This window comes from Narcine bancroftii, chromosome 4 (assembly GCF_036971445.1).
Source record: "Narcine bancroftii isolate sNarBan1 chromosome 4, sNarBan1.hap1, whole genome shotgun sequence".
NCBI lineage: Eukaryota > Metazoa > Chordata > Chondrichthyes > Torpediniformes > Narcinidae > Narcine > Narcine bancroftii.
Window position 1 is genome coordinate 222,728,876 of NC_091472.1, and position 27,793 is coordinate 222,756,668.

Consider the following 27,793-nt stretch of genomic DNA (forward strand, 5'->3'; position numbering starts at 1 on the left):
GGAGCGGGCTTCTCTCTCCACAGCGGGCCTCCTCGGACAGTTAAGGCCTTCACCTTCTTCTTCCGATGTCTTTTCTTCTTCTCTTCTTCCCGTTGCTTTCGACTTTTCTTTCTTCGCTGCCATTTTCTTCCCACCTTTACTTTCACTTTATTTTAATTTTTGTGTTTGTGCCTTTGTGTTTTCTGTGTTTTTTTTAAAACTTTTCCGGAGAGGGCTGGAGTTCCCCGACAGGCCACTACTCCATCACGTGACTCCTCCTCGATCTTTCCTTAAACTTGATGCTTCCCTTGAAAGGTGCTTTCTAGAACTTAGTATTATAACCAAACTTTTGGTAATCTGCCCTAATAGCCCTCAGTGTAATTTGTTCAGTGAAGTTAATGTAACAATGGGACATTAGTGTAAATGTACCACTGTCAGCATCTAGGAGAGAGGCAGCCATGTATTGTCACTTGTATCTTTAACTTGGATTAACAGATTTTCTGTCATGATTTAGATGGAAAAATCCCTGTGACAGTGAAAAGTTTAAAGTGTTTACTGTGTGTTGCAGACTGAAGCAGGAGTGGGAATTGTGGAAGAGTCGCTACAGTCGAGCCCTGTGTGATGAACTTATGGATCAAGTTGTGGAATACTCTGTCAGGAAATGTGCCACTCGGGAGCTAAGGTGATTATTAACTTCGTAGCCTTGACGACCAGGGAAGTGTGAAGGGACTTTTTTCTTTCTTTTTTTGTGCAAAATGGTGCATAGTGACTCTAAAACACATCTTTATGGACTGGGGTTTGTGACACCAGTATGTGGCTGAGTGGGAAATGGAGATCCGAAAGACTTGGCAAACTGGCAGAAGCCTGAGGCCTGTAGATGAAGGTGGTATGAAGAAATAGCAAATGGTCATCCTGATGATTTAAAATACCTTGTGCATTGGAACAGTGTGGTTCTACTTACCAAGAAGTTTCAAATGATTGGCAAACAATTGAATGTACACCTCTGGTACCTGCAAATCATTCTAGCCTGGATCAAAGAGATGAAGGTGTATTTATTTACTCATTCAGTGTTGCAAGTTTGGGTGGTCCTTTCAGTGAGTTGCTGCAGGCTAACATTTCTGCCCATAGTGATGGCTTAAGTGCAGAGCAAAAATGCTGCAATTGAATTTGCTATTTCCTATGTCCAGTTTCATTGCTTTGTTCATGAAGAATTTGACTTGTGAAGCATTAGCCAACTGGATTAACACAACAAATGAAAACAAATTTTAAATTGTTCAGCTCACAAATAGTTCTCCAATATAAACCTCCCTGCCTCACTTAATTGAAGCAAATTGTGAGTGTGAACATCTGTTTTCTTCATAAGAACCAAGGTAACCTTTCCTCTGGACCCATTCTCAGTGTCACCCTTGATCTAAGAATCTGTAATTGACTCCTTGCGAACTTTTGAACAGTGTAACATTGTTTGTCCTCTGCCTGCAATCAAATACTCAAAAAGACTTCCTTGTTTCAAATGCAACACTGAGTGAAGAAGACTCCTTCATTGCTTTGGTGTAGGCTGGTGCCATAGATGTCCATTTATTTGCAAATAATTTGAAATGTGTTGGTAAGTAAAAGGATATAGTTTTAATGCATAATGAATTGAATAGAGCACTACATTACATAAACAGACCCTCTGGTCCATTTAGTCTGTGCTGAACTATTATTCTGCTTAGTTTCATTGGCCTGCACCTGGTGGACCATACCCCTCGAATCCCTTCCATCTATGTACCAGTCCAAATTTTTCTTAAAAGTTTAAAATCCAGCCTACATTCACCACTTCATCTGGCAGCTCGTTCCACGCTCTCTGTGTGAAGAATTTCCTCCCCTCCCCTCCCCCCGCAACCATATTCCCTTTATACATTTCACCTCACCCTTAATTCTTAACTCATGTTCTCCAGGTTTTGTCTCACCTAACCTCAGTGGGAAAAAATAGCCTGCTTGCATTCACTCTATCTGAACCCCTCATAATTTTGTATACCTCTATCAAATCTCCCGTCGATCTCTGATGCTCCAGGGAATTAAGTCCTAATCTATTTAACTTTTCCCTGTAACTCAGCTCAACTCCTTGCAATATCTTTCTAAATCTCTGCACTTTTTTCAATCTTAATAATAGCAAGTTTATGATTATCATTCAATTGTATAAGTACAACTGGATGAAACAGCGCTCTCTGGTCCTCAGTGCAAAAACACGCAAACACAAATCTACAGTAGATATAGCACATGTAGTAACAAATGATTCCTGTGTAGTTCATATATGCATAGTGTGTGTGTGTGTGTATATATATATATATGTATGTTTATATGTATATGTTGCGAAATAAATAATAGCATCTCGGAGGGTTTGTGTGATAGTTCATCAGTCATTCAGCATTCTCATTGTCACTGTCTGTGGGAATCAGCCTGATGGTGCTGGTATTGATTCTTCTGTATCTTTTCTGATGGGAGTAGCTGGAAGATGCTGTATGCAGGATAGTTGGGGTCCTTATCGATTTTGCAAGCCCTCTTCAGACAATGATCTTGGTAGATCACGTTAATGGGGAAGTGGGGGAGGGAGACCCCAGTAATCCTCTTTGCTGCCCTTGTGGTCCTGTGGATTGATCACTGATCCAATGCTCTGCAGCAACCATACCACACTGTGATGCAGTCGGCCAGGACGATCTCAATAGAGCTCCTGTAGAAAGCTGACAGGATGATGGCTGGTAGCCTTGCACATCTCAGTCTTCTCCTTGCAATAATACCCACTTCTGAGGTCAGGGTTATTGGCCTGTAATTTCCTAGATTATTCTTGCCTTTCTAAAGGTTGGGGGAGTGGGCTGCTGAATGGAAGATGACGTTCAATGTAAGCAAATGTGAGGTTATCCATTTTCGGGGCAATAATAGGAAAGCTGAGTATTATTTAAATGGAGACAAGCTAGGGAGTGGGGAGGAGCAAATGGATCTGGGAGTACTTGTTCACCGGTCACTGAAGACTAGCATGCAGGTTCAGAAAGCTGTGAAGAAGGCTAATAGCATGTTGGCTTTCATAAAGAGGGGATTGGAGTATAGGAACAGAGACACCCTTCTGCAGTTGTACAGGGCCCTGGTGAGACCCCACCTGGAGTATTGTGTCCAGTTCTGGTCTCCAATTTTGAGGAAGGACATACTAGCTATAGAGGGTGTGCAGCGCAGATTTACAAGGTTAGTTCCAGGGATGGCAGGGTTGACATATGCTGAAAGGCTAGAAAAACTGGACTTGTATCCGATGGAGTTTAGAAGGAGGAGGGGGGACATGATTGAGGTATACAAAATTATCAGGGGGATAGACAGGGTGAAGTCGAATTACTTGTTCCCAATGATGGGGGAGACGAGGACTAGAGGGCATAGTTTAAGAATACATGGTAGGCCCTTTAGGACGGAGATGAGAAAACATTTTCTTAAATGAGAAAACATTTTTTTAAATGAGTGTGAATCTGTGGAATGCTCTGCCACGGAGGGTGGTAGAGGCAGATTCGCTGATTATGTTCAAAAGAGAGTTAGATAAGACTCTAGTGGGCAAAGGAGTTAAGGGTTATGGGGATAAGGCTGGAAAGGGGTACTGATGGTAGTGATCAGCCATGATCTGTAAAATGGCGGTGCTGGCTCGACGGGCCGAAGGGCCTACTCCAGCTCCTATTGTCTAAAATCTTATAAATCTTTTGTATGCTTATATAATTTTTACCTTTCATGTTTCCCCTGTCAATGTATCACTTCTACAGCTCAGGAATAATGACTGGCAGTTGGAACCAGAAAGGTGTAGTGGGTAGAAGTGGATGGAGCTAGGAAGGGAGCTGGGAAAAGGGACATAAAAGGATGTGTAGAAGACTGGAAGTGGGTTGGAAAAAAGAGAAGAATACAAAGTGAGTTGCCTGAAATTGGAAAATTCAATATTCATACCATTGGCCTTTACTTATGAAGGGAGATTCCTCTCATTCATTTTGGGTATCACACTGGCAGTGGAGAAGATCCAAGGATGGACAGTTCACTGAGGGAGGGGTAGATGAAATGGCTTGCCACCAGGACTTGGGGTGACCATTGCGGACAGCATGTAGGTGCTCTGCAAGGTGTTCCCCAGTGTGCACTTAGTCTCACCACTGTGATGGAGAACATATTGGGAACATTGAGCACAGAAGGTAAGGTTGGAGGGGGTGCATGGGAATCTTTGCCTCACTTGGAAAGACTGTTTAGTTTCTTGAATGATGGTGAGGGTGGAGGGGCAGGAGCAGTAGCAGGGCTAAATTGCCAGTGGTCCTGGAGAGGTGGATGGTTGTTCTGCGGAGCATTCAAGGTGCAGAGGCATTACCACATTTAGTTCTCCATCCATTCACAATGAGTGATGTATCAGGCTATGTCCTGTACTGTTATAGTTAGCCTCAGCACAAGCTTGAGGAACAGAGCTATCTCTTCCATCTGGGCCCCTTCCTCCTGGACTCGATATTGAATTCGATAACTTCAGGTTGTTTGATTTCTTTCGGTGTCACTTGACAGCTTGGTTGTTTTTTTTCTTTTCCATTGGGAGAAAACATGCCTGCCCTACTGAACATTTCTTCCTGTGCTCCACATTTTCTTTTGCTATTCTTCTGTCAATGTTCTTGCTTTCATTCACCTTGCTCACAGTTTATCCCTCTGGTCTCCCTGATTTTACCCTATCAGAAATTTTCCTCTGCTGTGCAGCTTTCCCTCCTTCCTGCTTCTGACGAAGGGTTTTTGACTTGAAGCGTTAATTGTATCTCTTTTTGAGATGTGGCCTGGCCAATGTATTTCCAGAATATTCTATTTTTATTTGGATTTCCAGCAGTTTGTGTTTTATTCTGGTTTTCATGTCCTGCCCTTGCACTCTCTACATCACCTCATAAAATCAAGAAACCTTTGCGCCTTCAACGTGTCGACACGTGATACCACCTTTAGACTTGTCTACCAAGATTGTTCCTCAATATCCCCTAGGACCCCTCCGTTCATGGTGCATGTCCTTACCTTGTTAGTCCCTCCCACCGTGCATTACCTTACACTTACCTTAAATCTAGCTGTTGCTCCATCTAATTTACCAGCTCACCAATATCATTCTGTCGTCTAAACTGCTCTCGCACAGTCACCAACACTATCAAGCTTCTTGCCATCTGCAAGCTTGCCTCTGAATTCTTGCCCTTGGATAGATGTTTATACTGATCCTCCCACTTTCATGATTGTAGGCTTGCAGTGGAGGAAGACAGGAGAGCACGTATCAACCGCTGTTCCACAGAGCTCTGCAACCATCTCATCAAAGAAACGCTGGAGAGTGAGATATTCCAGGCTGTGAAGGAAACTCTGCAGGAAGCTCATTGCTTCTGCAAATACTTAAAGAAGTAAGTGAAATAAAAATGTCACCCTCAGCATTTGGAGCTCCAAGGCAATGAAATAAAATGTTCAGATGCCAGCCAATAGCCTTGTGTTAATCGCAAGTTTTATTTTAATCTTACAATGATACACCAGAAATCTGCATGTGTTCATGTGTCTGAATGGTCCTCACTCCCATGGTAAGATGCATATTCAGAAGGTGGTGTGGAGTTCTGATCTGCATTCAGATTCCATCTTTCTCTGGTCTTAGTGTAACCAGGTAGAAAGTGAGAGGCCTTCAGGAGCAGAAGGGGGAGGTTAGGGCAAAAGGTGATGTTTTGGTTGGGTAGTGACCAAGAACCAGGTTAAATGGGTCTGTTTCTGCCTCAGATGAGGAACTGAGTAGGTGGCTAGATAACAGGGCTCTGGAAAGCTCTGTACTTGTAATTTGGGGGAGATTTCTGGCACTCGGTCCTGTAGACATGGAGTTGGATGTTCCCAACACCTGACATGTTTGGCTAGTTTTCATCTGTACAATAACTGAATGTGAAATGGAGAAGTCTTCAGAGGGTCACCATGGTTTTGGTTTGGAGACAAAGGCCATTTATTATAGGGAATACTGAGTCCAATGAGAATGAAGAAAGTAGAACCACCTGAAGCAGGATACTGGAGAAGTTTGTTTGATTGTGCAGAGAGCACACCAAGATCAGGGTTACAGAATGTGGCAGGTTCAGGTTTTGTCAGTGACACAAGGATGGAAGGACTAATTTTGGACATGTGCAAGAAGGGCACGGGTTTTAGAGGTGACAGGATGTTAAAGGATTTAATAGGGAGTGCGGAGAATGATGATATTCAAAAACGAGTCTAGATTGAGTTGAGGAATGCCATGAAATCTTTACACTGAGTTGCTGCCATGGCATTAGCCACTGAATTGGAATTGGGAGCTGACAGTGTCTGTTTCAATGGTGCTGTATCCAGCAATCAGTCATAAAATGAAGTAAAGGAAGCTGGCCTCCTGGCAAATTCTATATCAACTTTTAATTAAAGGATGCTGCCTATAATGCGTGTGCAGGCTTCATTGAGGGAAGAATTACTCCATTTAAAAAAAAATCTTAAATTTTATGAGCAGAAATTTCTAAGCTTCTGCTGGGAAGAAGAGGGAGGCATGGTGTACATCTTCACAATTTTCAGCTTTCTACTTCATTTCTAAATGTTCTTTCAGATGGAGAGCAACAGCAGAGGCTAGGAAACGCCTGAGAAAACAAATGCGGATGTTCCCAGCAGCTCCAGGGAGTGCCGGCAGTGGCTATAAACTGAGCCCCCAAAAGATGGGCCCAGAACAACCCCCGGATGACAACCTCGGCATTTCTTGTATACGGTAATGATGTTGCATAATCGTCTAGAATCATGGGGTTGTTGAAGCAAAGAAGCAGGCTGAGAGATCACCCAAATCTGTTGGTTCTTTGTAGAGTAGTCCAGTCCTGCCCGTGTTTCTGCACCCTAATCATGTGTGCTTTTGTTCACACTTAAACTGTGAAGTCAGAGTGGTAGGTTTATTCGCCAATGCAAATTGCCCTCTATTGTGTAGCTAAATACTTGGTAAGAATGTCTGAGAATAAAATGGGTTTAATGAAGGTTGGCGTATAGGGAAATTGCTCATCAGTGTAGACTTGTGGGCTGAAGGCCCTGTTTCTGTGCTGTTACCAAGTCTTATCCGGTTCCCTGTTGAAAGTAATGGTTAGATCTGTATTTACCATTGGGATGCATAACTCTATTCAACGCATCATGAGAACTTGGGAAATGGATGCAGAAGTATTCCTTTCAGCCCATCTTCGAACTGCACAAGAATCAGCTCCTCTGCCACGATGTCTGTGTCCACCAGGGTGCCAATTTAAACTAATCTCATCTGCTTGCATTTTTTTGAATGTAGTCCATTTCCCTCCATTCTCTGTCCAAGTGACTCTCAACTAATGCTCTTGTCTCTGCTTCTGCTGCCCCTTAACAGTACATTCCAGGTTCTGAACACTCTTCGTAGTTTAAACAATTTTTTGGGGTAAATTTTTTAATTTTTCTCTTAGAAAATTATGCCCTCTAATATTTGATGTTTTCACCCTATCATAATTTTGTATACTTCTGTCAGTTACACCCCCCCCCCCCCCCCCCCCACCCCAACTCCTTAGTCTCTACTGAAGAAAAAACAAACTTGGTCAATCCTCTTCTTGTAGCTCATCCTTTCCAATCCAGGCAATGTTCTCATGAAGCTTTCCTGCATCCATATATTCAGTACCCTAATTGATGAAGGTGAGCTTGTCATATACCTTCTAAACCCCAAGTATCTGTGCTGCCACCTTCAAGAAGCTATGGATTTACATCCCAAGATTCCTCTATTTATCAGTCCTCCTCAAGGTCCTGCCATTTACTGGTAATTTTCCCTGACATATGGCCTCCCAAAGTGCAATAGCTCACACTTTTTAAGATTAAATTTCATCTACCATATCTCTACCCACATTTCTGACTGTTCTGCATCCTTTGACAATTCCATAAATTTTATATCCTCTACAAACTTGCTAATCAGGCCACACACAATTTTATGAAAACTCTACTTGCTACTTAAGTGTCACTTTTTTGCACTAATTTTGTATCCTTTGATTTTCTTTATTCTCAATGCCCTAGCCAATTAAGTCAAGCATATCCTCCCTATCTACTTTACCCCCTCCCTATCTACTTGTGTAGCCATTTTCAAAGAGCAATGGACCTGGGCCCACTGGTTCCTCTGTGCATCAATGTTTTTCAGAGCCTGACTATTAAATGTATACTTTCTCCTTATATTTGACCTCTCAACGTGCATTTCCTCATACTTGTTCAGATTAAACTCCATCTGCCATTTCTATGCCCATATCTTCAATTGATCTATATCTTGTTGTATTCTTTAATAACCTTCTACACTGTCCACAACTCCACCAATTTTGTATCATTTGCAAGCTTGTGAACCCACCCACCTACATTTTCATCCGTCATTTATGGAGATCCCTGTGGAACACCACTGGTCATAGGCCTCCAGCCCAAATAATAGCCTTCCATCACTACCCTCTGTCTTCTATGCAGAAGAGTTCTTAACAAAACTATCCACTCTCCATTGATTCCATGCATGTAATCTTCTCAATCATCCAATCATGAGAGAGCTTGTCAAACATCTTAATGTTCATACTGGAAACCATCCACTGCCTTACCCTCATCAACCATCTTTGTTGCCTCAAAAATCTCAATCATTGATACAACACGAGCTGTCCCTCACAAATTCATGTTAACTGTCTCTAATCTGACCATGACTTCCTAAATGTCTTTTCACCCTTGCTCCCACCCCACAAACACCTCAGAAAGCAGATCCGTAGCCCTGCAGTTCAAAGCATACAGTCAGGCACATCTGAAAAATGACAATACTTTAGCCTCCATCTCTTGCAGCCAGTGATTGCCAGAATACCACCACCCATTGAGTGAAAATGCTTCCCTCATTTTTAATTTAACCCTTCCGCTTCTGGTTCTAGGAATAAACTTCCAATAATGTAAGTTGTAACACATTTTGGAGGAAATCATTCTTGACCCTTGGTCATTTCATTTGTTTTGTTTTTTCTGCTGAGTTTATTTTTTTTCCATTTAATGCCAGGAAGACTTTTTTTTTAGATGAAGGTGTGGATTTTACTTCTGTACACTGAACAATGTCTGAGACACTGGTGACCCATGCTCAGAGAGATTCCATTACAATTTTAATAGACACTGGTATGCTGTTTCATTGTACATAGGTGAAGTGATTTTGAGGCCAGTGAGGTAGGTGCAGACCCTCTGATTCTTGCTTGTAGATATATTGAAGACTCCAGTTGTGTGATATTCATGGACTGCCAGTGACCAGGCTATAATGCTGGTCCTGATGCAGAATGGAATATGGTGCTGTGCACAGGAAAATACAAGGAGGGCCCCATGTAAAGTGTTTTTTTTTTTAAATCTCTGCTGCAGGTTGCTAGAGAGGAGGAAGGAGATAGCTCATCAAATTCGAGTTCAGAATTTCTATCAACAGCTTCTCGGGTAAAAAAAACTAGTTTTACATAATAATGGCTTGCTGTTATATATTTCTTTCATGTCTTAAAGGTGCCGCAAAATGCTTTTCATTGAAGTATTTATTGCATTCATTGTTTCAAAATGGAAAACTAATTGGCCAATTTAGGCCCAAACTACCACAAAAATTATGATAATTTAGCAAAGCAATAAGAATTTCTGGAAATGTTCAGCAGGTCAGGCTGCATCAATGGAGAGAAGAAAATGGTTGATGCTTCAGTTTGATGACCTCTCATCAGAAATGGGGGAAATAAGAAACCTGTTTTGTATTGCAGTGAAGGTGGGAGGGTGGAGAAAGCAAAGCAAATGCCCGTGAGGTTGAAAGGCATGTGCTGAGAAGGAAGTAAGGTGCATCTCTGGGAGGAGAGGAATTCAGAAATGTAGAGAATAAGAAAAATGGGTGCTGGAAATATGAGAGCCAAGACTGGAAAGTGGTGAATTTGGCAATGAATCCTCAAGCCTGTTGTGTGCCCAGTCCAAATGAGGTGCTGCTCCTTGACCTTGCATTTGGAATGTTGCAAGATGCCAGCGGAAGGACATTGGAACCTTGGGGTCCCCCTTGGGGATGAATGGAGAGGTTCTCTACAGCATTCAGCTGATCTGCATTTTGTCTCCAGTGTAGCAGTGACCCTGCTGTGAACACTCCGTGCAGTAGCTGGATTGTAAGTGGTGAACCAGTGGTTCACCTGGAAGTGTAGGTTGGTTGCTGAATGGTGGGAAGGGGCTGGTGTTTATAGGAGTTGTAAGGGAGTTTAGTGGAAATTGAAGAACAATTTGTTGTGGAAGGAACTGTTCATACCTCAAAGAGGAGAGACCATTACATTGAAAATCTGGATCTAGTCGGGTGGAAGGTGGGGAACAGGGCATCCTATCGTGGTTCTGGGTAGTAGGTAATGATTATCACCAGTGCAGGAATTGGAGCAGTGTGTTTGGCGATGCAGTAAGGTGTGGTGGAGGGGATACCATGAATGAGGATGAAGCATTGGAAACACTGAATTGGAAGGTGGTGTCCTCAGAACAGATATTTCAGGGTCTGAGAAATTGAAAGAATGGGATGGAGTCCTTGTGGGAAATGGTCAGAGAAGAGGCATTAGATATCGGAGACTATTGGTTTGTGTGTTAGTTGTGAAGACCAAATACTGGACAGGACTCTGAGGATGAGTCTCCTGCTCCTATTTCGTATTGAACTGCGTATGCATTGACGTATCAAGTAGGACCTCAATTTAGCATCCTTTCCAAGATGTGGCACGATGAATGCTCAGGATGATGACTGTTTTCCATTAACAAGAGCTAGCATCAAAGGGGGTTGTATTCTCTGCAACCCCCACCTTCCCACATCGTCCAACACATTGTTGGGGGCTGATCTTTCATGTGTTTAATCACTTTGGATGACTGTTTCAGAAACATGTCAACCAAGTCAGCAGATGCATTTGGGAGTTTTAACTTGTCTAGGGGCAGTTTAAAATTCATAACTTCAGAAACATTACTTTTGAACAACTTGTAAATGCTGCATTGTGCCTTGACTTGTGTACAGCATGCACTTTGTATTTGAACGGGGACTCTAAATGACTGCATGGATCTTTGTTGGGTGGACAAAGAAGAAATTCATTGTAAATCTGAAACTTTATCTTATAGTCAGGCTGCCTGGGCTCCTCTGGATTTATTCACATTGGTTGTTGAAAGCTTCCCAATTCGTCAGAAGAGAATGTTCTGGAAGGTTGTACTGCTGTTGCCAAGTGATGAAGAATGCGGACCTGGTGACACCAATAGGTTAGAAAAAGCTTCCAAACTCTCAGCAGTGATTTGAATAGAAAGTGTTTTTGACATCATTTATTGCTACCTCCCAGATCCTTTTTTTGTTGGGATATGATAAACATGACCTAACCTCTTCATTCGGTTTTTAACCAGCAGCCTTTTGGCCAGACAGAGCAATTGGTCCTCAGCCGGGAGGGTGAGTTTGTGACCTGCCTCCAGGCCTTCTGAACTGCCCTTGAAATGATGAGCAGAATTCCTCTTCATCCTTGCAGTCCCTGTATTGCATCTCATTCCTGACGTTGCTTGAGCTTGTCAGCTTGGTCACAATTTACTGCTCCCCTCAAATGAGACAATGCAGGGAACTTTCCAATTGTAAAACTGTAAATAGATGAAAAGTAAATAGTGTGAGAGATAGTGGTTTTGAACCCTGGAGCACATTATCCATTCACTGAGTGAATCTGGCAAGTGTGACTTTCTTCCCCCTCGGCAGCCAGGCCTTTTCCAGCACCTTGTATGTGGTGATTACAATTTGAAGTGCTGCTGAATTAATTTGAAAAAGTCAACTCTTTCTAAAATTATTTCTGGTTAAACACTCTCTTTAGAACTTTAAGTAATTGGCTGAAAGCAAAGTTTCAAGGAAATGAATGTGTGGAGGATCTCGGCAGTGATGCTGACAATGTCATTCAAACACACCAGTGCAAAGCTGTGAGCAGATTTGAAGCGAACGATGAGCATGTGTATATCTGTGTAAAGGTAAGGGTTTCAATTGCATACCTGGGAATAATAGATTTAAAAGGTCAGAGCCTATTCCACCTATTCATTGAAGTAAATCCTTTTCCCCTAAATCTCATGATCCATTTGGTCACCATCTTATTTTTCAGCCTTGAAATTACTCAGAAAATCCATAGCCCACTGAATAAAGAATTCTAAATGATTGCTTTCAGAGAAGAAAGTTCTTCTTTTGTTCAAAATGCCTGTCTTGAGATTATGTCCCCTTGTTCAGACAGGTGAAATGAACCTCTATGCTGTTAGGAACAAAGCAGATCAGACAGCATCCATGGAAAGCAATGGACCATTGATGCTTCGAGCTTACTCCCTTCATTAGGAATGCCAAGATCAGGCAAAAGCCCAAATAAGAGAGTTGTATTTAGGAGTTTGCTCCATCGTTGGCATCCCTGAGGCCCAAAATGTTGATTGCTCTCCGCAGATGCTGCCTGACCTGCTGAGTTCCTTCAGCACTTGTGTATTATCCTAGTTCTCTAGCATCTGCAAACTTTGTGTTTAACCTCAGGATTGTATTTGTGTCAATGAGATAGTCAGCAGTTCAGAAGAGTAGGCTATCAGTTTAACTTGTTTCAATGTCCCCACCCTATAAAATATATTCTTCCTTGAGCTGAGAGACTGAAAAGATATGAAGTCTCTAATAGTCCATCCTCCTTGCAATAAAGTAAAAATAACAATTGGATTTCTAATTGCTTGCTGTTCCTGCATGTTAATGTTCTGTGATTTGTGTGCAAGGACAAATTAACCGTAAATGTATATAGCTCTTGTGTGAAGGTAAGAGTTTTACGGATTGAATATAGGTTAGAAATTTTCGTGATTGATGCCAGTCAAGTTTGTGACTGATTTGCACTTATACCTATGGTGGTGTGAACAGTGAAAAAGATTGCGTAGGGCTACAACAGGATCTAGATTAACTAGGAAAATGGACCAAGGAATGGCAGATGAAATTTAACTTGGACAAATGCAAGCTGATTCATTTTGGGAAGATGCAAAATTTGCTATAAAATCACAATTACATAAATACAAGATTTAAAAAAAATAAACAAATAGTGCAACAAGAGAAGCGAGGTCATGATCATGGGTTCAATGTCCATTCAGAAATTTTATGGCGGAGAGGAAGAAGCTGTTTTTATAATGCTGGATATGTGTCTTCAGGCTCGTGTACCTCGTTCCTTATGGTAGGAATGAGAAAAGGGCCTGACCTGGGTGGTGAGGGTCCTTGATGATAGAGCCTGTTTTCTTGAGGCACCGCCTCTTAAAGATGTCATTAATGGAGGGAAGACTAAATGCCCTTGATGGCGCTGGCTGAATTTATAACCCTCTGTAGCCTTTTCCTGTCCTGTGCATTGACACCTCCACATCCGACGGTGATACAAGCAGTCAGAAAGGATGGCGAAATATGACCTTGCAGAGGTCATGCGGGCGATAGATAAGGTGGATTATTCGTCTTTTTCCAAGGATAGGGAGGTATATATGTCGAGGGCATAGGATGGAGGTGAGAAGGGAAAGATTTAAAGGGGACCTGAGAGGTAAGATTTCACATTGAAGGTGGTGAGTGTATAGAACTAGTGGTCAGATGAAGTGGTGGAAGTGGGATCAATTGTAACATTTAAAAGCCATTTGGACAGGTACATGAAGGGCAGAAGTTGGGAAGGATACGGGCCAAATGCAGATACCTTGGACAGCACTGGATTGAAGGGCCTGTTGCCATGCAGTGTAAATCTGACTTTTGGGCCTCGTGGGTTAGGTACAGAATAAAGAAAAATTATATACTCTCCAGTAAACAGATTCTAAACCACATATGTAATTTCATACATAGATATTGAATTGTTTATTGTCAGGTAACAAGAACGTCATGGAGTTGGTAAGCATGAGTGGATGAAATTCAAAGAGAAAACTAAAAAGGATTCATTTTGACACAGGGAAGCAATGTGTGATATATGGTATAATTGTAAGAACTGCAATGAGGATTGCTTGTAGACAAGTCTCTTGAGATGGCAGTCCAGTTTAGAAATACAGTTAAGAAAGCACATGGAACTTTGGATTTGCATGCAGTGATTTAGAAGTAATGAACCGAGGAGATGCTCAATTCATACAAATCATTAATTTGGTCCTGGCCAGGACAATATGTCCAGGTTTGGGCACTGTAAATTTGAAAAGATGATAAGTGTGCTTTCAGGATGAGGATTACCTTCATATGCTAACTGTGTAAATGTGGTTGCCCTGCTTTGAACAGAAGAAGCTATGAAAGGAAATAAGTGTTTTCTGTGGAATAAGGGGAATGAAAGGTTAAATATAGGGGAGCAGAGATCTTAAGTGATGGCAAAGAACTGAAGTGACATGAGGAAAGCTCTTTCATATGGCAAGTGGTTATGACTTGCTTGATTGTGTGGCAGAGATTAGTTTAAAATACTAAAACCCCTGTTATCCAGAATTCAAGCAACTGGCAACTTCAAGCAACCAGCAAAAAAATTGAGGAACATAAATAGGTTAAAAAAAATTGGTTTAAAATCAGTGCATCTTGCCGCTAGTTTGCCAATCCCCACAACATGCACTGACAAGCAACCAGAAAATTAACTTATGAGGCGTCTACCAATCTCCTTAGGTGCCAGATACCTGGAGTTTTACTTGAAGGAGGTTAGAATAGAGGAGTGGGTGGAACTGCTGATAGCAGAATGTTGTCCTTAATGATTAGTGATCTGTGACTTTTCAACAGGTGACCAAAGGCCCTCTGAGTGACACAGATGTAGATGTAGTAGAGCAGCGGAAGGAGCTTTTGGGAACAACAGCCCTGATTCTCTTGCTACCACCTTGCATCAAAGGCTTAGACCAGGACGAAGAGGAAGTCTACTGGCTGTCTGCAATGCTTCAAGTCAGGCAACTCTTGCAGGCGAAACCTTTAAATCCTGCAATCCCACTGGTCGTTCTTGTGCCCAGAGAGGGAAAGTCGTTGAATGAAGAAGAGGTGATAGATGGTATGGTCTCGTCAACATTCACTCTGTGTAAAGATAAATGCTGCACAGTAGCATTCCAGTTGTTTATCTTGTGTTGGATCTAGACGGCAGATTTTAAAGGCTAGAAAAAGTCCCATGATGATCCAACATCAAATGTGGCCCCCATAACATTTGACAACACCCAGAAGGAAGAAAGATTCAAGGGGGGGGGAATAGCTGACAGGTTGAGGAGGATGATCAGAAACTATTAAGATTTTTCCCTGGAAGAAATAGACGCAAAGATATTTATAGTCTTTGCAGATAACTAAGTGAAAGAAAATAGGGGTTGTTTCAAAAGGTAGAAGGCAGACAGACAATGTGACACATGGAAATAAAGAAGTTGAAGTCGAGTAGGCTGTTTTGTCTGTTCAAGCTTGCTCCACCATTCAACAAGGTTGTGGCCGACCTGCTTCAATCACTGTTTTCCTGTGCCATGCCCACAATCTCTGGATTTCTTTAATATCAATTTACCTCTTTAAATAAAATGCCTCAATCAACAACTCATCCTCCACAACTCCCTGGGATAGAGAATTCCTTTGCATGAAGAATTTTCTCCTTGTCTCAGCCTGCCAATCCTTAATTCTGAGTCGCTGATCTCGGGTCCTCAACTTCTCATCTGAGGAAATATCCTTCTCACTTTTCCTGCTGTAGAAATATTAATATTTGGGGAGAATTTATAAGATTTAGAGTAGGTCACATGCATTCACACATTTTAAAACCGATCTTATTTAAAAGACTGAAGAAATCACATTGCAAGATCTCTGGAGAATATAAACACCTTTCACAAGTAGGTGTTAATTGAACTGGCCTCATAAAATGCTTCACCATTGTCTTGCTGGAGTGCTGTCTATCTTTTTCTTTGGCTTGGCTTCGCGGACGAAGATTTATGGAGGGGGTAAAAAGTCCACGTCAGCTGCAGGCTCGTTTGTGGCTGACAAGTCCGATGCGGGACAGGCAGACACGGTTGCAGGGGAAAATTGGTTGGTTGGGTGTTGGGTTTTTCCTCCTTTGCCCTTTGTCAGTGAGGTGGGCTCTGCGGTCTTCTTCAAAGGAGGTTGCTGCCCGCCAAACTGTGAGGCGCCAAGATGCACGGTTTGAGGTGTTATCAGCCCACTGGCGGTGGTCAATGTGGCAGGCACCAAGAGATTTCTTTAGGCAGTCCTTGTACCTTTTCTTTGGTGCACCTCTGTCACGGTGGCCAGTGGAGAGCTCGCCATATAACACGATCTTGGGAAGGCGATGGTCCTCCATTCTGGAGACGTGACCCATCCAGCGCAGCTGGATCTTCAGCAGCGTGGACTCGATGCTGTCGACCTCTGCCATCTCGAGTACTTCGACGTTAGGGATGAAAGCGCTCCAATGTATCAGTACCCTTTCTGCAAAGTGCTCACAGAAAGGTCAATTCTGGATTGTTTACCTAAGATAACAACTTGAGAAGAAGAAAGAACTCCTGTTGTTTTGCTGGAGAAGGTGGGGATTTTGCAAGACATGAGTCACATGCTCTTTTTGGAGTTGCAGTTGGAAGAGAGTTGAGTTAACAGCTCAGTCAGTCACTCAGTAATCCAGGGAAAACTGTTTGAAACTTATGAAAGCAAGTTCCAGAGCAGTAAATGGCTGGAAGTGCTATCTGTCTGATGTTTCTCTTGAAATATAAGAAAGAATGTAATTCTGTGGTAGCTTGAAGAAAGAGGTTACTATCTAGAAGACCCTGATGGGGCAAGTTTCATCAGCGAGACCCTGAGGTGACTAGTGGTGGTACCTCAGTTGTGGAAATCCTGGAGCAACAAATATCTCTGCAAACCCTCCAAGAACCTTCCTAAGCAGTAAACATTTACCTTTCAAGCACCAAGCCTGGTGAACTTTAAACATGTTAAATTCTGTGCACAGTATGGTGATTGCCTGCAATCAGAGAACTTGGAAGAAGGAGAACTGAGATTGAACTGTGAACCAAAGAACTTTTCTTGAATTGACACCCACATTGCATACACATGTGCTTAGAATTAGAAGGGAGTTAATTTAGGTTAGTTAAGTATAGAGTTAATGTTTGATTCTATTTTCATGTTTGAAGTTGATTAAAAATAACTTTTGTTTTGAAAGCCACTTATCTTGGTGAATGTCTATTGCTGCTGGGTTTTGGGGTCCTTTGGGCTCGTAACACTGTCAAGCTCTCTCAGAATGTTTAATGTTTCCTTGAGATCACCCCCCTCACTCTTCTGAACTTTAAAGACTGCAGAATTAATTTACTCCATCTCTCCACATATCAGACTTACCATCCCAGAGATCAATTTTGTGAATCTTTATTGCACTCCTTCACTTCCAGTATGAAGATCAAAATTTATACTCGTTGCTTCAGGTTGGGTTTCACCCAAGGTCACAATAATTGGAGAAAGTCATTTTTTTTTCTGGTCTAAGGTAATTTTTTTTGGTAAGTTTTATTTTTCATTTGCATCAATACAGTATTTATCCATATCATAAAAAATAATTAAAAAAAAAACAACAATGCAAAAAGAATACATATTTTCTCCCCTCTCCCTCCCAAAAAAGTAAGAAAGATAGAAGAAAAAGCCTGCTTGATAATCATATAGTCTCTTGATTAATTAAATTTCAAATTTACATAATGATCTTGAACCTTGAATTAACTCGGGTAAGTTGGAGCTGGAGTGGCGGATTCAGTAGATGATGTCATAGCAATAAAATCCATACAAGGTTTCCAAATCTATCACATTTTTCTGGTTGATTCCATAAATTATACATTATTTTCTCGAATGGTATACTGTTTAGTAATTCTGTTTGCCATTTATTCAACCCAACATTATTGTCTAATTTCCACATTACAGCTATATATTTCTTTGCTATTGGTACCCTTAAAAACATCTTCTGATAAATATCTAACTTCAAATCAAAAATATCTCCTAATAAAAATATTTTGGGATCTTTCAAAACTTGCATCTTCATAACTTGTCCCAATAAAATATTTTTATCTTCCCAAAATTTTCCTACCTTTTCCACATTGTCAAACTGCATAGAGAAAAGTTCCTACTTCTTTATTAATTCTAAAACATTGATCAAAACAATTTGAATTAATTCCATGCAATTTAAACTGCCAAAATGTTTGGCCTGGAAGTCAGCCTGAAGAAAACTGAGGTCCTCCATCAGCCAGCTCCCCACCATGACTACCAGCCCCCCACATCTCCATTGGGCACACAAAACTCAAAACGGTCAACCAGTTTACCTATCTCGGCTGCACCATTTCATCGCATGCAAGGATCGACAATGAGATAGACAACAGACTCGCCAAGGCAAATAGCGCCTTTGGAAGACTACACAAAAGAGACTGGAAAAACAACCAACTGAAAAACCTCACAAAGATTAGCATATACAGAGCCATTGTCATACCCACACTCCTGTTCGGCTCAGAATCATGGGTCCTCTACCGGCATCACCTACGGCTCCTAGAACGCTTCCACCAGCGTTGTCTCCGCTCCATCCTCAACATTCATTGGAGTGACTTCATCCCTAACATCGAAGTACTCAAAATGGCAGAGGCCGACAGCATCGAATCCACACTGCTGAAGATCCAACTGCGCTGGGTAGGTCACGTCTCCAGAATGGAGGACCATCGCCTTCCCAAGATAGTGTTATATGGTGAGCTCTCCACTGGCCACCGTGACAGAGGTGCACCAAAGAAGAGGTACAAGGACTGCCTAAAGAAATCTCTTGGTGCCTGCCACATTGACCACCTCCAGTGGGCTGATATCGCCTCAAACCGTGCAACTTGGTGCCTCACAGTTCGGCGGGCAGCAACCTCCTTTGAAGAAGACCGCAGAGCCCACCTCACTGACAAAAGACAAAGGAGGAAAAACCCAACACCCAACCCCAACCAACCAATTTTCCCTTGCAACCGCTGCAACCATGTCTGCCTGTCCCAGATCGGACTTGTCAGCCACAAACGAGCTTGCAGCTGACGTGGACATTACCCCTCCATAAATCTTCATCCACGAAGCCAAGCCAAAGAAGAATATTGATTTAAAAAAATTAAATTGTACTATTTGGTATCTAATATTAATTGTATTAGTTACACTTTCATGACATTATTTTGAAAATACTTCTTGAATTTGTATATTTAAATCTCTTTCCCATCTCAATTTAGATTTAAATAAGTCCTTTTTCTGCTTGCAATTTTATGTACATATTAGTAGTAAACCTTTTGATAAACTTATCAGTTATTAAATATTCAAATTGAATTTGATCAGGTAGTCTAAAATTCATCCCTAACTTTAAAATATGATTAAAGCTGATAATAAGAAAAAATTGTATTATTTGGAAATTGTTCAAAAGTTTTAAAAAAAGAACCTAAAAACCAATCTTTTATCCTTTTTATTCTGCAATTATACCAGATGTCAAAATAAACATTATTAACAGCAAAAGGAATCAAAGGATTTTGCTTTAATAACATTCTAGCCAACTGATAATTCTTCTTCATTCCTCTTTTTAATGTATTCCATTCCATATTTTAAGTATATGTTTCACATTTGGTGTATCTATTTGCCCTCTCAATAATCTTTCATGCTATTTATACAAATTATGCTAAGAATTATTTTCTCCTATTTTACTCATTTCGATTTGTACATACGCTGTCTTTTCACTAGTCTGATAACAGGAGGACAAAAATCTAAATTGAGCTGCTTTATGGTAATTTTTAAAATTAGGCAATCGAAGTCCCTCCCAGTCATATTTCCATGTTAATTTTTCCATGGTCATCCTAGACACTTTGTCTCGCCAAATCAACCTTCTTACACTTTTATTTAAATCTTCAAAAAACATTGTTGGTACAAAAATTGGTAATGATTGAAATAGGTATTGTATAATAGGAAAAATATTCATCTTCACACGATTTATCCCTCTTGTTAAAGAAATTGGCGTTCTTCCATCTTTTAAAATTCATATCAATATTAATTCCTAGATACTTGATCGTCTCCTTCTGCCATTTAAATTTTGTAATTTTCTTAACTTGAATGTAATCTGTCTCAGTCATTGGCATTACTTCACTTTTATCAATATTTACTTTATAACCTGATATTAACCCACCAATCAAACATTTACTTTTTTTTAATTGAACTTTTGGGGTTTGTAAGATATATTACATCATCTGCAAAAAGGCTAATTTTATGTTCTTTATCATTTATCTTAAAACCCTCAATCTCTTTATCTTTTATAATCACCTCTGCTAAAGTTTCTATGGCCAACGCAAATAAAAAAGGAGAAAGTGGACAACCTTGTCTAGATGATATTTCCAATAAAAAAGATTTTGATATTTGTCTATTTGTATGGTCAAACTTATGTCATGAAAGTGTAACAAATACAATTAATATTAGATACAAAATAGTACAATTTAATTTTTTAAAATCAATATTATTCTTCCTATAAATTGCATGGAATTAATTCAAATTGCTCTGATCAATGTTTTAGATGTAATAAACTCTAGCCTTTGGGCAATTATATAATGCAGTTTATAAAATTTATTGGAATTCCAAAAACCTTCAATACTTTAAATAAATAGTTCCATTCTAGTCTATCAAACGCTTTTTCTGAATCTAAAGCCAAAGCTACTGATGATTTTTTAAATTTTCTGTGCCATATTTAATAAACTTAAAAATCTAACAATATTGTCAGCTGATCTTCTGTTCTTAAAACCTGTTTGGTCCATATTAATCAATTTGGGTAAACTTTTAGCTATTAGATTAGAAAAAATTTTATAATCTGTATTCAGTAATGAAATTGGCCTTTTTGAAGATGGAAGCAAAGGGTCCTTCCCTTTTATTTGGAATAACTGTTATTAATGCAGTTTTAAATGATTGGTCACAAAGATCTTCCATTTGGTCTAACAATCCCATAAATATAGGAATCAATAACTCTTAATTCTTTATAAAACTCCAGAAAAAAAACCATCTTCACCTGGAGCATTATTATTTGGTAAAGACATCACTATGTCATATATTTCTGTAACTAAAAGGATTTGTTAATTCAGCCTTCTATATTTAATTGTGACACAAATACTCATCTATTATCTCCAACCTTCAAAAATTCCAATTGATATAATTCCTTATAAAATTTCATAAAAACCTTACTGCCCAGTGTTTTATAAGTAAGATTACCCAAATCTTCTTTTATAGCTGTAATTCTTCTCGATAATTGTTCAGTCTTCAATTGCCACACTTAAACTTTATGCTCTATCTCCCAACTCATAAAATTTGAAGACAACTTTGTTTCCATGCTTATTAGCAGGTCTGTTTTGAGATGAGTTCCTGAACAGCTGATACCTCAAGTCTTGTGGTTTTGTCTCTTGTCAGGTGTTATGTAATGCCCCCAAAAAATGTTGAACATAGAACACTACAGCACAGTACAGGTGCTGCGGCCCTTGATGTTATACCAACTTGCATACAATATTCCTCCCAAAAAAAGACTAAACCCTTCCTACCTCTAACCCTATATTTTTCTTTCATCCATTTGCCTGCATAAGTCATTTAAATGCATCTAATATTTCAGCCTCCACCACCCAGGCACCCATAACTGTATATATTTTTTAAAAACCCTGATGTCTTAAACTTTCTTCCCTTCATTCTGTACAGATGTCCTCTTGTGTTTGTTATTACTGGCCTGGGAAAAAAGATGCTGGCTGTTTATCTTCTCTATGCCTCTCAGAATTGTATAGACCTCTATTAAGCCACCTCTCATCCTTCACTCGAGAGAGAAAAGTCTGACCTTTGCTAACCTTGCTTTATAAGACTTATTTTCCAATCCAACATCTGGTAAATCTCTTCTACACTCTTTCCATAGCTTCCACATCCTTCCTATAATGAGGTCACCCTCTTTGGTATATTTTATAATGCAAGTCACTGAGTGTATTCACAAGGGTGGTCTCACCAGAGATTTGTAAAGTGCAACATGATCTCTCAACTAATCCCCTGACTTATGAAGCCTAGCATCCAAAAGGCCTTCTTAACTATCCTATCAACCTGTGTGAAAACTTGAGAGATGCATGGATTTGGACCCCCAAATCACGTCTTCTTCCACACTGTTAAGCATCTGACCATTAACCCTAAACTCAGCCTTAAGATTTGGCCTTCCAAAATGCATCACCTCACACTTATCCGGATTGAACTCCATCCGCCACTTTTCTGCCCAATTCTGCATCCTGTCTATATCCTTTTGTAATCTATGACAACCCTTAACACTATTCACAACTATTCCAACCTTTATATCGTCGCAAACTTTTTGACCCATCCTTCTGCTTTTTCATCTAGGTCATTTATAAAAATCACAAAGAGCAGGGGCCCCAGGATAAATCACTGCCGATTTCACTCATCACTGACCTCCAGGCAGAATACTCTCCTTCCACTACTACACTCTACTTTCCACAGGCAAGCCAATACTGAATCCACTCAGCCAAGGTTCATGAATCTCTCATAGGGGACCTAGATTTTGGGAAATCTTGGGACTTAAGGGCATCGTAACTAGTTTTACTGTCTTGACAATGTTGGCAAATACTGGATAGTTGTTTTCCTTGATGCATGTAAAATACTGATATGTTTGTTTTGTCTACAGGTCTAAAGCTTGAAGCTCTCGTGGCTACTCATCTTGTGTCTGAATTCTTCATTGTCCAGATTCCAGAGAAAACCAATGATCTTCACGGATCGAGCAAAGTAATACTTCCTCACTTCGAAGTTAGAGCCTCCTAGTTGATTTGATATTCAGTGGTGCCTGACAAAAGATAAAAATCAGTAAACATTGAGTCAATGCAGAACTAATTAGCAGTTCATTTGACTTCTGTATGATGGCCTAACATTGCATGATTAACAACAGAAGCAATCAAAAGATACGTTAGATGTGGAAAGAGTGGCAACTGGGAAGGTCATGATAGATTATCTTTGGTTCAAACAAAGCTCCTGCCTGGCTTTCTTTGACACTTTTTTACAAAAAGGGAAGAGGCATTATGATGTTTATGTAAGTATAGTCACTCTTTGGTATTTTTTATAATGCAAAACACTGAGGGCATTCACAAGTCTACTTATTTCAAAATTGACAAAGAAATTACTTTTACATCTTCTTCCTGTTGAAGAGAGCAAACAAATCTATCCCGCAAAATGTCCCAGCGAAATGCATTCAAGGTTTAGCCACAGCACTTGGGTAATGGACAAGCAACTCTGGTCATGCAGATTAGTAGTGGCACTTTGTGGGTTGGCTACCTCCTTGGATGATCTGAACTGCAGTGTTCTCCAGTCTGATAAGATTGCGGTGACCTTTTGGTACTCTTTGACATAGGCCAATCAATTAAACAATTCTGTAAAGGAATAAATATTGTAGCAAACCACATTGTGGATTTGTGCAGTAATGCCATGTGTAGCTGGCCTTCAAAGTCCTGTCTGTGGCCATCAAGGCACAGATGTATTTTAATGATTAAAAATTTTTTTTAAACATACAGCACAGCACAGGCCCTTCTGGCCCTCGAGCCTGTGATGCCCAAATAACTCAATGATCCTATGACCCCCGTACGGTTTGAAGGGTGGGAGGAAACCGGTGCTCCTGGAGGAAATCAGTGCTCCTGGAGGAAACCCACATAGACACTGGGCACTTTCTGCAGCACCTGGGTAGCCCTCCTGGGACCTGGGTGCGATTATTTGGGCAAAGGTGCTTCCAGCTCCTTTTAAGCTGCAGGGAGATCGACCCTTAAATCCCCCATTAAGGGGGATCCCGCCCCCACAATGATGTGGTATTGATGCATCACACATTTGGTGGAATTATCATAAAGACTCCGCCGCCCCGCCCACCCCGGGCCATCATTCGTGACCCCCACCTCGTCAATTACGCTCCCTCTTCAGCAATGTCCTGCTGTCACGAATGTTGAGCTGTCACAACTGGAGTGGCATTCGCAGCAGCGGCAGTTCGCAGCCACCCAACTCTCCCCCTCCCCCCACTCCCCCCCGCCACCATGCGGCAGCGACCCTCTCCCCACCTCCCAATCGCAATAGGCACTTCACCTGTGATACCAGCATTTTGCTGTTCAAGCTGCTGGAGGACATGACCTGGTTAAGTTTATCTGGGTTCCTGGACTACCTCTGAGGTAGGTCAGGGACCCGGTTGGATTAGGACCATGCTGCCTGGGTTAAGCTGCCACGTGAATGGGGCACAAACTGGGCAAATTGCCTGGTTAACCCCATTTTACTCAGCAGCTTGAAAGGGCCTAGTGAGAGAACGTACAGACTCCTTATAGGCAATGTTGGATTTGGACCCAGATTGCTAATGCTGTAATAGTGTTGCGCTAAACACTCCACCCTGTGTAATGTTTTGCAGTGTGTTTCTTTTTCTTCTGATGTTTACAGTTGGGGTTGACTGGAATTGAATACATTTGATCTCATATTTACTTTTAGGTCTCTGAAGCAGTAAGATGGCTTGCCTCACACTGTCCGTCACCTCCGGAGGTCTGCTGCCAGACTCTGATGCAGTTCATTGAGGATGGGCTGTGCCGAGAGTTTAGCGACCAATTTTACAGAGATAAATCTGAAAGACATGCAGCTACATTGCCTTGCCAGGACCCTAGCTCCGTCATTGAACTTTACAACGATGTGCTACGATTCCTTGCAGAAGTGGTGTCCTCTGAGCAGCTATACAACCTGTCCTGGCCAGCGGCAGAGTTTTGTGGACCCGTAGCTAATGAAATGCTGGCACATCCAGAGTGGAATTCTAGTAGCCACCTGACCTGGCTGAAGAATGCATTGCTTTCTTTTCAGTTGCCATTGCTGGATCTACCTCCTTTGCAAGGTATAAACCTAATGCTGCTGAAGAAAGATTTAACTGGATTCTTTTCCATTTATGTGTCTGCAGTAATAATTTTTTCCCCCTTCAGCTCCTTGGCCAAAAGTGTGTGATATGATCTTCCATTATGTGTCTCAAGTGCCATGGTCACAGCAGGCTTGTCCGCTGCTCCTTTCAAAGGTTGAACGGCTGCTGAGCAGAATCCGAGACAAGTGGAGAGAGAACTGTTTTTTGATGCTGGAACCCTCAGAAGATGAGGGGCCTGCAGTACAAGAAATCCCCTGGGATGACATTGTAGCCTGTTGCATTGATCACCGGCTCAGAGAGTGGAAACCACTGAGTCAGCCCTGTGTTAAAGGTTAGGTGTATTTTTGTTTTTGTTAGGTGTATTGCTGTTTCATGAATAAATCGAGTGGGAATGGAAGTTTTCTCCTGTCTTACATTATGTTTTTTCCACATTTTTATTTCTCAGAAGCCATGAGTGAAGATGCTCAGATCCTCGTTTATTATTTCAAGGATGACCTTAAAAAATATAAACCACCCACAGTGTGGCAGGAAGCACGGTCACACACCCAAATGGAAATCCAAGACGCCTCTGACAGGTAACTGAGACCAAATAGTCAATGCAAATCTGTTTTCCTGTGGCAAAGGGATAGAGAGTTGCATAAAGGAAAGAAAGGGATTTTGTGGCACGTTCAGAGAACTGAGAAAAGGTGAGGCCCTACAGAAGTGCGGAACATGTTGGGGGGGGTACAAAAATGCCATTATTGTCAGAAGGGGCATGAAATAGTATTGAGGGCACAATTAATTAAAATCACATACTCTATGTCAACTCTGTGCAAGAGGGTAACCAGGAAAAGATTAGGATCCATTGGGACCAAAGTGGCAGTCAGTTTAGAGCCAGAGGACGGAGATGAGGTCTTCAATGAATGCATTTGTATTTACAATGGGGGATGTTGAACTTGCAAAATTCAGGAAGCCAGGTAGTGGAATTCTGGAGAATACCATGGAGATGGAGTTGCTCATGGAGTTCTACAGCATGGATGCAGGTCTGTTGGATAAGCCAACCTGTGCTAATCCCATTTGCTTGCGTTCGGCTTGTATCTCTCCAAATCTTTCCCATCCATATACCTGTCTAAATGTACTTTAAATGTTACATTTGTACCCTCCTCTTCTTTTCCTTCTGAAATCTTATTCCATATGACCACCACCTGCAGTGGTAAAAGGTGCCCCTTCAGGTCCCTTCTAAATCCCTTCCCTTTCACCTTAGATAACAGCCCCTAGTTTTAGTTTCTCCTCACCCAAGCTAAAATATTGACTGTTTACCTTATCCATGCCCTTTATGATCTTGTAAACCTCCATGGCTCCCTTTCAGCTTCAGATGCTCAAGGATGAAAAGTTCCAGCCCACTCACCTTCTTATAATACAATCCCACTGTCTGGTTAACATTCTTGTGAATCTTTCTGTACCCTTTCTAGCCAGTGCCCTCTATAGTTGTACACATCCTCCCTTCTTCTGTACTTGACGTAAGCGTGCCAAAACTTTCTTCCCCAGCCTGGCTACTTGTGTCACCATTTTCACGGATATATCTATCTGTAGCCATACATCTCTATACAAGTCCTGCCCTGGTTTAATGTACCAAAGTTCTGTACCTTGCATTGGTCAGAGTTAAATTTCATTTGCCATTCCTTAGCCCACCTTCACATTTCATGTTGATCCTGATGCAATATCAAACAACTTTATCATCAATTACAGTGTCATCAGCAAATTTACTAACCATGGAATAATAACATTGTCATCAAGTTATTTGTAAAAATAACAATAGGAATTGTTAAGGAGAGATCCTATTTGATTGACTTGATTGCATTTTTTATAGGTAACCAGCATCCTGATGTATTTTTTGATTAGTTCCCATGTGGGAGACTGGTCTAAGAGTTTAGAGCTATAGAATTCAGAACAATTTGGCAGATTGGATCCAGAATTATTTTGATATGAGGCAGAGGATGACAGTGGAGAGTTATTTTTCCAAAGGCAGATGGAATGTGATCCTGAAAAAATGTGAATTAAAGAAAAAAATCTGCAGATGCTGGGTTCTGGCGCAAGACACATAAGTGCTGGAGAAACTCGGTAGGTCACGCAGCATCCAAAGGAAGTAAAAGGCATGGTTTCTGGCCTGAGCTCTTTGGGGAAAAAAATAGGTAGACGGTAATTCCTGCCCCACCCCATCACCTCCCCCACTTTTTCATTTGGATGTTTCTGAAGAGGATGTTTCTGGTGATCTGGAGTGGAAGATTTCATCTTGGGAACAGATGCAACTAAGATGAGGAATTGGGAGACCGGGATGACGTACTTACAAGCAACAGGGTGGGAGTCAGTAGGTCTGCAATAAATGTCAGTGGATAATTTGCCACCTGCAAAGGTAGAGAGCATCAGAAAAAGTCTGTAAATTTGAGGGTGGGGTGAAAAGTGGCAGTCAAATGGATGAAGTTGTCGAGTTCTACAAATGTGCAAGAGGCAGCACCAATGAAGTGGAGGAAGAGGTGGAGAGTGGTACCCAGGGTAGGTTTGGAACTTGGACTTTTCCACATACCTGAAAGCAGGGCAGGTGTAGCTGGGGCCCATGCGTGTGCCTGTGGCTACACCATGGATTTGGGGAAAATATGAAGAATCAATTGTCAAGGATGAGAACATGTCCTGTCTACTGGAAGAGTGTTGAAGAGCTATTTTTTCCCCAAAATATTTAGTTGTTTGCAAAGGATTCATGCTGAAATTTAACCTTGGAATGATTGCTGAGCAAGCTTGAGTGTTGACATCATGGATCCAGGCTGCTGTCAGGAACTAGAATTGAGCCAGTCCAGGTAACCAAGCATCTTAAAAGTGAATCTTGGTGGCAGCTCATAATTTTGTGAAAACTGAAAACTACAGATGCTTACTGCACTGTTCAGTTGGTTCATATAATTGGTCATAAGTTTTACTTGTCTGAATAATGTGAA

The 27,793-nt window shown here is 41.1% G+C and overlaps 1 protein-coding gene across 2 annotated transcripts in view; it reads left to right on the forward strand.

Moving 5' to 3' along the window:
- mcm3ap (minichromosome maintenance complex component 3 associated protein) overlaps positions 1-27,793 on the forward strand; it is a 108,030-nt gene that overhangs the window by 75,273 nt on the left and 4,964 nt on the right. For both annotated transcript variants that reach the window (XM_069934039.1, XM_069934041.1), the window contains exons 15-25: positions 548-661; positions 5,223-5,375; positions 6,569-6,724; positions 9,358-9,426; positions 11,092-11,226; positions 11,814-11,964; positions 14,711-14,969; positions 22,593-22,690; positions 24,416-24,806; positions 24,892-25,158; positions 25,273-25,402. In XM_069934039.1, coding sequence (XP_069790140.1) covers positions 548-661; positions 5,223-5,375; positions 6,569-6,724; positions 9,358-9,426; positions 11,092-11,226; positions 11,814-11,964; positions 14,711-14,969; positions 22,593-22,690; positions 24,416-24,806; positions 24,892-25,158; positions 25,273-25,402 — 1,923 coding nt within the window. The remainder of the gene's footprint in view (positions 1-547; positions 662-5,222; positions 5,376-6,568; positions 6,725-9,357; positions 9,427-11,091; positions 11,227-11,813; positions 11,965-14,710; positions 14,970-22,592; positions 22,691-24,415; positions 24,807-24,891; positions 25,159-25,272; positions 25,403-27,793) is intronic.